General features: G+C 45.2%; 1 protein-coding gene across 1 annotated transcript; it reads left to right on the top strand.

Annotated features, from left to right (window-relative positions):
• The first annotated feature begins 10348 nt into the window (after positions 1-10348).
• Positions 10349-11960, top strand: LOC148143989 (uncharacterized). Its single transcript, XM_087974533.1, has one exon. It carries the CDS (start codon positions 10626-10628, stop codon positions 11916-11918), a length of 1293 nt encoding a protein of 430 aa, XP_087830659.1. The 5' UTR covers positions 10349-10625; the 3' UTR covers positions 11919-11960.
• Positions 11961-12171: the final 211 nt, after the last annotated feature.

Below are 12171 nucleotides of genomic sequence, written 5' to 3'. Positions count from 1 at the left end.
GCTGTTTCCGTGCTATATGACTCTAATCTTTGGTGAAAGCAGAAGTGTGATTGTGAAGGCTGGAGTTTCAGAGCAGCTTTCAAAGATGTTTTGCCCTTAATGGGAACAGAAGAAGTTACAATGAAATCTTGCATTTGTGAGACAGCAACTGAATGAGTTGCATCCAGGATTTTGGTGGAAAGTGGGAATTCATTGCACTGTGGGGATGAAGCTCTACCTATTGAGTAATTTCTGCTGGTGAATGAAACCAGGCCTCAAGATTAGGAGGAGTAAATTTAGGACAGAGATGAGGAGGAACTGCTTTTCCTGGAGAGTAGTGAATCTTTGGAATTCTCTGCCCAAAGAAGCAGTGGAGGCAGCTTCATTAAGTATATTCAAGACAGAATTGGATGGGTTTTTGCAATGGTAGGGGAATTAAGGGTAGTTGGGATAATACAGGGAGGAGGAGCTGAGAGAATGGATAGATCAGCCATGATCTTAATGAATGGCGGAGCGGCTGGATGGGCCAAATGGCCTATTCCTGCTTCTATTACTCCGAAACTATAACCCTGCATTTCCGATGGCTAACCCACCTAACCTGCACGTCCCTGTACATTATGGCCAATCCAAATCAAGGCCAGTGAGTAATGTAGTGATGTGGAAAATGAACATCAGAGAACAATTGAAAGGGACAAGAAGAGTAAATGTACCAGCAATCAAAACTAGATTCTAAAGATCACAAAAATTGAAACTAAAAATGGTGTGTCTGAATGTGTGCTGCATTGTAACAAAAGTGAATGAATTGACTACATACATTGAAGTGAATAATTGCGATCTGACACTCCTACAGAGACATGGCTTCAGGATGACAAGGATTGGATCCTGAATACTGAGGGTGTCCTCAAATGGGAAGTTAGGTAAAGGTGGAGGGTTGGCACGGCTAATCAAAGCACTGATCACAGGGTAGTCTGGTGTCAGCTCAGATTTCGGGTCCTGATTTCTCTGTCCTCTGTTGATCTCCCTGTTCCCTTCTACACCTTCTGGAACAATAAAACATTCAGTCAATCAAGCCCCAACCCACAATCTCCCAGCCTGTCAACATCCAGGCAAGTGTAGTCACAGCAGGGAATCACACAAGGAAAATGAAATCAAATTTGAAATAAATAGGTGCTTGTGTTTAATGTTTGTTCATTAGCAAGTAAACCAGAAATAGAGCTCTCCCAGGATTCTTATACTGCCCTATTTTAGGAATTCTCTTCCCCCTTATATCTAACTATTAGTACCCAGCTATGATTTACAACAATACTTACACCAACAGAAGTAAGGCATCTGTTCTCAAATAGGTAGAGACATACAGGATGGAAATAGACATTTTTCTCTCTCCTGACCGCACCGCACCGCACCGCACTACACTTCACTTGCAGAGCTGGTCTAAAATGTCACTTTTTGTTATAAAACTTTAAGTTCTCTTGAGAAGGTGCCTTACAGGTATTTCTGGGATTTGCATGTTAATGATGCCTGCAACCCAATCGAAAAGATGAAAGACTGAACAATCCAGGTTTGTTCAACATGTCATTTCAATGACATGGACTCTGTCATGTTTTTCCATAAATTCTATGTCTTATGACCTTATTCTTGACAACCACCTAATGAAGGAGCAGCGCTCCAAATGCTAGTGCTTCCAAACAAACCTGTTAGTCTCCAACCTGGTGTTGTGTGATTTTTAACTTTATCCATTTTAGGGGGGGATTTGCAATACAAAATTATCCATGGTGTGTAGGGATGTGCAGGTTAGGGTGGATTGGCAGTTCTAAATTACCCATAGTGCCCAGGGATGTGCAGGTTAGGTGCATAAGTCAGGAGCGTTAGTATTGTTAGAAACAAGTTTAATAAAATTTAGACGAGACCACCAAAACTGGAAACAAGACAATTTATTCTACGATCTTGCAAGAAAGGGCATCAAATGCAGAAGCAAATGAGCAAATTAGAACTTAGGTTAGTGTACAGTTGAGCTGAGTGAGGGCATCTCTCCAGACTTCTAATTACCCAATCTCTCTTACTGTACCAGACCACTGAGGAGAAAGTGAGGTCTGCAGATGCTGGAGATCACAGCTGAAAATGTGTTGCTGGAAAAGCGCAGCAGGTCAGGCAGCATCCAGGGAACAGGAGAATCGACGTTTAGGGCATAAGCCCTTCCAGACCACTGCCCAGCTGCACTCCACCCTTATTACTTGCCCCTTCCCCAGGTTGGCAACCTTCCTTTCTGTAAATGCTGACACATACATTTATTTTGTCAAGATCTGGTTTCACATTTTGTATCAATTCTGCTGGTACATTCCATCCTCGGACATTTCATTAACTTGTATCGTTTTGTATAGCTCAAACATTTCGGTTATCTCAGTTTTTTGCTGAAAGCATAACTTTACAAAAAGAACTTTTTGTTATAGTAATTACACACCAAAGTTAGCATTTAATTAACCACAATTATACACTAAATTCACTAAAGTCCCTAAATACCTGCAGGGTTAATAGTTCTCTTGCTGTACCCCTTTTCTGTATGTTTTTTCTATATCTGCAAAAACATACTTTACCCATTTCTAACAATTCCCCCATTTCTTTTCTTAACCATTTGTTGTTTTTGCAATCTTATGTTTTGCCCTCTTTTCACCCTATGGTGTCGAGGTTCACAATCTAGTCATTCCTGTCCTTCTAAGTTTGTACCATTATTGGTTGTTGTCCTCCCAAAGACATTACCAGCTTAGTCATTATCCATTTTAACACATTAAACCCTATCAGTAAACCTACAATTATTAGTAGCACATAAATGCCTAAATTCACTAACCGTTTTCCCACCCGGTCAATCTCCAGTTACCCCATCCCCATCCTTCATCTTTTCGGAGTTCATCTTCAATTTGTCTTATATTGCTTATCTTTTTCTTTACTATTTCTGCCTTATCTTCCACTATGGAAGAGATGTCTGGGATGAAGGTGCAGCATTCTTTGCCAATCAGAGCACAGGTACCCCCTTTTTCGGCCAAAAGATAGTCTAAAGCCATTCGATTCTGTAAAGCTGTCAGTCTTGTGGCAATCATTTCAGTGATTATGGCCGATATTTGGGATTGACTTTCTCCCATCGCGCCGGTGGGATCATTAATTAAATTTTCAAGGGCAGCCGCTATTTCTGTATTTTCACCCCTGCCCTTGTAGTGCCGTATTGGGAGTAGTGTCCACAGTAGACGGTCTCCTTCTGAGACCTCTCTGGTCTTGCGTCTTATCCCCCCTTCCTTTCTCAGGTTGGGCTCAAGCTTTTCTATTCGGAGGTGAGGGACTATATAAGCGAGGTAACAGCAGCCACTCCAACCTTTCTGGTTTTGGGGAAGTGTTTCGTCAACTTCATAACATGACACATTTGATCACACGAACATATTTTTCCCCGGGAATAAATGGATAGGCCTTCAGACCGCATACCCAATATGTTCCGTTTAATATTCGGGGAGTGGTCGTGGCAGTGGCTTGACTGGTGTGGACACAAGATGATTTTCCCAGTTGGAAAGGTGCAGCATCATTCTGATTACAGAAACAGGTGGTATTTACTGCTCCTTTCGGTGGGGAAATTCTAAGACTATCAATAGTGCCCTGATGTTTTGGAGCTGGCCTTGGGAACCATCCCGCAAAGCTATATTTGCTTCTTTCAAACCTCCACTTTGTATTATTTGAACCCACATCAAATTATTGTACATCGTACACTTTTTTTAGTGAGCAATATTACTGAGGGGGGGATTCCAGATTCGCCATGGTGTGGGACCTCTGCACAGACCCAACAGTCGGCAAGTCCCTCTTGTTTAGCATAATTCTGGCACAGCGTAGTGAAGTGATTTTTCGCATTTCCTTGAATAGTTAGTACTACTAACGTTACAATACTATACCAGTATCTACCCATCTCTGAACTCTGCCTACTATCCTGTCTTAACATTTTAGGTGTCACACAGCCCTTACAATCAATAACAATATGTATATCAGCAAACGTTAAAAGAGTCTTTTGTCTCCGTTCATTCTTTCTTTCTTAACTTTCAGAGGGTTGTCTGTAGGATGAGTGTGCCACTCCACCTTTGGGGCATTCACAGGACCTTTAACGCGAGTGTGATGACTCCACCCTTTCTCAGCAGTCCGAATAGCAGTTTCACTAGTCAGGAGAGTTAGGAATGGTCCCTCCCAGCACGGGTGCAGTTTGGTATCTTTCCAGGTCTTGATCAGGACCCAATTACCCGGTTGTATTCGATGTACTGCAAACTTGAATGGCAGTGTCTGTACCAACAGGCCTTTATTCCTAAGAATAGACAAAGAAGAGCCGAGCGCCACAGTATAGTTCTTTAAAAACTTATCATTGAACTCTGACCAGCCGTTAGGCAGTCTTTCAGCCTCGATAATGCTTCCCTCTATCCTGTCTACTACAGTATATTCATTGTGCTTTTTACCCTCAATCAGCCGGGAGGACCCATCGATAAACAACCGAGCTCCCGCATGCAACGGTACGTCTCTTAAGTTCATTCGCACTTTAGTCTGATATTCAGTAATATCAAGACAGTCATATTCTGGATTGACAGGGGCTACCCCCCTCTCTCCGCCACAGAAATGCAGCTGGATTCAAGCAACTGTCTGTGACTAACACAAGGTCATTCTGTTCTATTAAGATTGTCTCATATTTCAAGATCCTAGAGTCTGTGAACCATTGTCCTGCATTCTGATTTAAGAATTCTTTGCCTTTTACTCCAGAAACCTTGAGACCTTTGTTAGTTAATTTAACACCGCTAGGTCTAAAGCTTAGGGATGATCGTGCTGCTCCCGTATCCACTAAAAACACTGTTTCCTCTCCTTCAGGTCCCACCTTTAAATTTATCAAGGGTTCCCGGTGGGTCACAGGAGGAGGGAACCCCTGACTCCCCTAATCTTCATCAAAAATCATCAATGATACCGCTTCTCTTTGTCGTCCTAACCTTGGACATTGTCTATCGTAATTTCTTCAACTGCTGCAACCATTATTTTAGCTTTTTGTTTTTGTTTTTGTTTCTCCTCTTCCCTTTTCACATACACTTTCTGTGCCTCATATAACAGATCATCTATCTGTTTTTCACTCCAGCCTTCTAATTTCTGTAATTTCTTTTCTATGTCCAGCCATGATTTAGTCACAAATTGGACCTTTAAAAGTCCCTGTGCTACCGGATCATCGGGATTCATTCCCGAATATTTTCTAGTGGCTTATTTTAATCTCTGTAAAAAGGATGACAGGGCTTCCTCCTTTTCCTGTCTTACTTGAAAAGCTTTAAAAAACTTCTGAGATTTAGGTGCTGCTTCTTTAATACCCAAAATGACCATTTCTCATAAGTCCCTCATTTTTCCGCTATCATGTTCATCCATACCCTTCCAATGTGGGTCCACATTGGGGAATTTGTTTTTGGCTGGTATCACTCCCTCACCCACCGGATGTCTCTTTTCCATTCCCTCAGAGCAGCTCTTCTAATCATGCCCCTTTCTTCTCCTGACCGTACCTGATGTGGGGTGCTGACTACTAAGGCTCCCCTAAAAGTAAGTTTCCGACTCTCCTCTACCAATAAGGCTATTGCTACCACTGCCTGCACACACACTGGCCAGTAATGTAGCTTTCCATTCTTTAATTAACAATGAATTAATGCAGTCATGTTTTAAATTAACCATGAATCAATAAGACAGGTCACTGAGAATGTATGAAGGAATCCTGCCAATTAATATTGATTCAGGCTAACACAATTGAATTATTATAAATATTAATTATTAATTATATATTTTTGCTCAAGCACATTCATTTATAAGAACCTCAACAGATTCAATAGCACCTTTTACAGTTAATTAAATCCCCAATTTGGTGGCAATATCTCATCATGAACGCAAAACTGATTCTTCGTGCCTCTCATCACAAAACTGTTGCCATAATCCAATTAACTTTTGTTTTTGTTCCCACTCCCTTGGGCTTAAAATTTAAGGATGACCTTGCTGCCCCCATATTGACTAGGAAAACTACGTCCTCTTTGTAAGGTGCCATCTTTAAATTTATCAAGGGTTCCTGGTGGGTACCCGGGGGCAGGAACTCCTGACACCCCTATTTTTCATCAAGGTTCATAAACGACACTGCCTTTACTTCCGTTTTCGGATCTGGACACTCTCTCTTAAAGTGACCTGTCTTTCCACAGTAATAACATCCCGCCTGTGGGGATTTCCACTTTGATCCTTCTTCCTGTCTACCAGACCCCTTAACATCTCCTCCCCGATCCTTTCTCCTCCCTTTTGTAACATCTCCTCACCCAATGTTTTGTTTAAACCTTGATTCTTTTAAAGAAATATTGCAATTTTTCTTGCTCCCTGTAATCTCAAATACAATTTATCAATTGATGCTTGCTTTTCTTTAAAGCCTGTTCCTAACTATACATTTTGGAATCTTACTTGTAAATATATATTTATATATTATAAATTCTTTTATTCGGTGTTTAATATTCAAAATGCAAAATGCACACAGTTCCCAACTCTGAAATCCACCACAATCACCCGGTTCCAGTCCCCTGATTCAAATCCAAAACTAGTCCTCCCAAGTAGTCCTGACCAGTCATTGCTCAATTGCAATGCTATAGATCGTGAAATAACCAGAGCTGCCTTAAAAGGATTTGTCTATTCAAGTTAAAACTTCAACTGTCCTCCATAAATCGCTTTTATGTAAGGATAAAAGGGATTAGTTAGAAACTGATAGTCAGGCAGTCATGACCTGTAAAAAGAACATTTTATTTCATAATCTTGCAAAATCCTTAACCTTAACAGAAATCATGTTAAAATTTCCATAATAGAAATCAGATTCAAAACAATCCCGGATCTCAAGCTCCAGGGAACATTCAATCACCAACAAACAAATGTGCATTCACACTGAATCACAAAGGGTTAAACTTTCTACTAGCTGTACAGCTCTTTTCTCTCTCTCTCTCACACACACACACACAGACACCATGTCTCACAGACACTTTGCGTTTCCCGCAACGACTCCTCTAGCTTTTGAATATTTTTCTGGGCGTCTGCCATAAGTTAGTTACAAAGTGCACCCTCAGTAGCCCTTCAGCTACTAGCCCTTCTGATACGAAGCATGATCTGATTCCTCCTGACTGTAAGGCTGTTTTTCATTGACATTTAATCTTTTTGTTTTTTATCCTTTCCTCGCGTCCGAGGATTGTACTTCCAATCTCTTAACATTTTTCCTAAAGGACTGTCCATTGGGATGTGGTCCTCGAACGTCCCTCTCATGTCCCCTTCTACATCTAAATTGCTATTCTTATTTCCCATTTTAATACTCGGCCGTTTTCTTTATATAATTTCAATTAACCTCTCTGAAGTTCGGTGTTACCTTCTTCCACACCCACTTCAGGGTCCTAATCTCCGCGTGGGGGTTTCCCTTCTTAATAACCGGTCTAAGGCTGGGTGATCGAATCAGTTAGACACCTTATTTGTTAGATTAACCTAGCCAATTAAAGACCTTTATTCTCTATTTTTTTAAGTTGCCAATTCCTCCCGTACTTCTCGTACGGAACCGACCACCAAGGTAATACTTAAAGGTCAATTTTCATACCTTGGTCTGTGCACATATGTTACTTGGTCGAATGCGCACCCCGTCCCGCGGCAATACCAGACAGCAAAATACGTTGTCAATCGAGGTCGCCCGAAATTTACCTTTATCCGGGTCTTATGTACACAAGAGTAACCTGACTGAACCACCACGTCTTACTGCCCTTCGCACCGTGGCGAAACAGCAAGTAATGCTGCAAATCCCGGCCGCCCGCGAATGTGGGTCTTACGTCCATAAGAGTTACCCGACCAACCCGCCGTGTCTTAGTGCGCCTCGCTCGTGGCAAAGACTGACAACAAAACAAAACCCGCTGCCTACCCCAGTCACCCAGATAATACTTATTTAAGACCTTTTTCTTACCCGGGTCTTGTGCACAAGAGTTACCCGACCGACCCTGCTGCATCGCGTCTGCCCGTCCTGTCTCCAGGGTCTCCCAGTCCGGATCAAGCTCGCCCAGAGCTGCCTCGGCAACAAGGGGAAACTAGAGATCGCCGAAATCAGCGAGGTGCACCTTCTCCGTTTCTCCAAGAATGCCGAGTGACCGGAGCTTGGGATCCCGGAACACGCCCCCAAATCTTTTAGAAACAAGTTTAATAAAATTTAGACGAGACCACCAAAACTGGAAACAAGACAATTTATTCTACGATCTTGCACGAAAGGGCATCAAATGCAGAAGCAAATGAGCAAATTAGCACTCAGGTTAGTGTACAGTTATACCCCTTGAGCTGAGTGAGGGCATCTCTCCAGACTCCTAATTACCCAATCTCTCTTACTGTACCAGACCACTGCCCAGCTGCGCTCCACCCTTATTACTTCCCCCTTCCCCAGGTTGGCAACCATCCTTTCTGTAAATGCTGACACATACATTTATTTTGTCAAGATCTGGTTTCACATTTTGTATCAATTCTGCTGGTACATTCCATCCTCGGACATTTCATTAACTTGTATCGTTTTGTGTAGCTCAAGCATTTCAGTTATCTCAGCTTTTTGCTGAAAGCATAATTTTACAAAAATAATTTTTTGTTATAGTAATTACACACCAATGTTAGCATTTAATTAACCACAATTATACACTGAAAAGTCCCTAAATACCTGCAGGGTTAATAGTTCTCTTGCTGTACCCCTTTTCTGTATGCTTTTTCTACATCTGCAAAAACAACACTTTACCCCATTTCGAACAGTTTTGAACAAAAAGGCTAGGGGAATGGTTGAGGGTGAGTTACCCTTTGGAGGGTCGGTGTGGACTCGTTGCGCCGAGTGGCCTGCTTCTACACTGGGGATTCTCTGAAGGGAAGGAATTTCTGCAAACTGTGCAGGGCAGCACAGGCGGAGTGCGGGGTCCCGCTTCCGGCCGAGCCCCGCATCTCGTCCCGCCCCTTTCTCTTGCCCCGTCTCCCATACCCTCCCCCACCCCCGACCCATTGATGGCGTCACAATGCGCGGAAGTGGCCCTGTCAGTTTCAGAGTGAAACTCCCTCCCTCTGGAGGAATTGTTCATCCTGGGAAGGCGAGAGAGGGGAGGGGTGGAAATCTGTTCACTTGTAGCAGCTGGAGTGAATCCAGGGAGGGAGCAGACTCTGCAAACTCAGGTATGTGTCTTAATTACCTGGACGAGGAGGGATGGAAGGATGGGGTGGGGCTGTTTTCCCCAAAGTCTGAAGGGTGACATTACAGACATTTTATAGAATCCTGAGGGGCATGGATAGGGTCAATACTCAAGGTCTTTTCTTTCAGATGGGGGAGTCCAGAACGAGAGGGTAAGAGGTTTCCGGTAAGGCCGGGGTGGGGAGATGTAAAAGAGATCTTAGGGGAAACTTTTTTGATGGAGAGGGTGGTGCAGTTATGGAATGAGCTGCCAGATGAGGTGGTGGGTTCTGGTACAATTCCAGCAGTTAAAAGGCACGTGGATGGGTGTATGAATACGAAGGGTTCAGTGGATCGGGGCAAGTGATGGCAAATGCGACTGGAGCCATAGAGATGTACAGCACGGAAACAGATCCTTTGGTCCAACTCATTCTTGCCGAACAGATAGCCAACCCAATTTAGTCCCAGCTGTCAGCACCCGGCCCATATAGGGGCCAAGTGATGGCAAATGTGGCTAGATTAATGTAGGATATCTGGTCAGCTCGGACAAGTTGGGCCAAAGGGTCTGTTTCCGTGCTGTATGACTCTAATTATCTTTGGTGAAAGCAGAAGTGTGGTTGTGAAGACTGGGCTTTCAGAGCAGCTTTCAAAGATGTTTTGCCCTGACTGGGAGCAGAAGAGTTTCACTGACGTGTGTCGGTGTTAATGTCTTGATGTCTCAATTTGCTCCCACCTTCCTGGGGACGTTAACCATTTTGTTCCACAAATAGCTGCATTGCAGGTTACCCCATGAATTGACACACTTATGTTTGCTTCCCAGAATCAGACCTGCTCACTGTCAACTGTATCCCAGTGTTGTGGAGTTATCCAAAATGCAGAGAGATGTCAGTCTTGACGTTTTTGCTTTTCTGCCCCTTTAAGATTCTGAATCAGCACCTTCAGGGAATTAGTTAGAGTAGAGTGAGAACAGAGGGGAAGGGAGAGTGGGATGGTGCTTTCAATTTTGTGGAATAACAAAAGAAAAGAATATTCCACAGAAAGTAGAATTCCTTGTTCAGAATTTCTACCCTGCACTGACAGTGATGGCTTTTGTAATCTCTTTTTACAGAGCATTTGAAGATCTGAAGATGGAAGTTTCAAAATCAACAGATGAAGGCCTTATGCCCAAAATGTTGACTCTCCTGCTCCTCAGATGCTGGCTGACCTGCTGTGCTTTTCCAGCGCCACACTTTCTGACTCTCCAGTGTCTGCAGTCCTCACTTTGACAGTCACTCAATCCATCGGGATTGCAACGGTTTTCAACTATGATTCTGTGAGAAGGAGCAAAGCGTTTTGGTTCCTGTTTGAGTACGTTTTCAGCATCAGTGGGACTGGATGAGAGACCCTACCATTGCAGTGCACTGAGTGTGGAGCCTGAAGCAGTTATATGGCCTGGAAAGAGGAATTCACAGTGGGGAATAGGCTCTGCACACGTTTGTGTGTGGCTGAAGCTCCAGCCATGGAGAAACCAGAAGAATCCCGCCCCGTGGAGAAACCGTGGAAGTGTGGCGACTGCAAAAAAGGCTTCAGTTTCCCGTCTGCTCTGGAGACTCATCGGCACAGCCACACTGGGGAGAGGCGATTCCCCTGCCCTGTCTGTGGGAAGGGCTTCAGCGATTCCACCAACCTCCACACCCACCAGCGGGTCCACATGGGGGAGAGGCCCTTCAGCTGCCACAAGTGTGGGAAGGCCTTTTCCCAGGCCTCCAACCTCCAGACCCACCAGCGAGTCCACACAGGGGAGAGGCCCTTTAGCTGCCCTGAGTGTGGGAAGGCCTTTACCAATGCCTCCAACCTCCAGACCCACCGGCGAGTCCACACGGGGGAGAGGCCCTTCAGCTGCCTCGAGTGTGGGAAGGCCTTCAGCAATTCCTCCCACCTGCTGACCCACCGGCGGGTCCACACAGGGGAGAGGCCCTTCAGCTGCCTCGAGTGCGGGAAGGCCTTCAGGAATTCCTCCCACTTGCTGACCCACCAGCGGGTCCACACGGGGGAGAGGCCCTTCAGCTGCCCTGAATGTGGGAAGGCCTTCAGCAATTCCTCCCACCTGCGGAGCCACCAGTGGGTCCACACAGGGGAGAGACCCTTCAGCTGCCCTGAGTGCGGTAAGGCCTTCAGTAATTCCTCCCACCTGCTGAGGCACCAGCAGGTCCACACCGGGGAGAGGCCTTTCAGCTGCCCTGAATGCGGGAAGGCCTTCAGTAATTCCTCCACCCTGCTGAGGCACCAGCAGGTCCACACCGGGGAGAGGCCCTTCAGCTGCCCTGAGTGCGGGAAGGCCTTCACCAATTCTTCTAACCTGCTAGGCCACCAGCAGGTCCACACTGGGAAGAGGCTGTTCCCTTGTACAGAGTGTGGGAAGGCCTTCAGGTATTCTTCTCACTTGTTGACCCACTGGCGGGTCCACACCGGGGAGAGGCCCTTCAGCTGCCCCGAGTGTGGGAAGGCCTTCAGGCATTCCACTAACCTGCTGACCCACCGGCGGGTCCACACAGGGGAGAGGCCGTTCCCATGCCACGAGTGCGGGAAGGCCTTCAGCAATTCCTCTAACCTGCTGAGGCACCAGCGGGTCCACACGGGGGAGAGGCCCTTTCGCTGCCCCGAGTGCGGGAAGGCCTTCACCCGCTCCTCCTACCTGCGGAGCCACCAGCGAGTTCATGTGCCATCGCAGGGGGATTGAAGGAATGACGGCCAAGTGCCATTATCGACTGGACTATCAATCTGATTCCGGGGACTCCCGGGTTCGATTCCCACTGCAGCGGATGTTGGAATTGGAATTTAGTCAGAAATCTGGAGTTCAGAATCTAACGGTGAAACCATTGTCGGTGGGGTGGGGGTGGAAGAAAACTCCCACCTGATTCACGCAGTTCTTTTTTTAGGGAGAGGATTCACTCAGTCGTCCCAGCTGCATCCTTTACCTGATCTGGCCTACA

Source organism: Chiloscyllium plagiosum, unplaced genomic scaffold, assembly GCF_037043375.1.
Source record: "Chiloscyllium plagiosum isolate Xiang-an unplaced genomic scaffold, Cpla_swu_hap1 HiC_scaffold_27, whole genome shotgun sequence".
Taxonomy (NCBI): Eukaryota; Metazoa; Chordata; class Chondrichthyes; order Orectolobiformes; family Hemiscylliidae; genus Chiloscyllium; species Chiloscyllium plagiosum.
The sequence above is the reverse complement of the archived record's forward strand: the minus strand, read 5'-3'. Positions and strand labels throughout refer to the sequence as shown.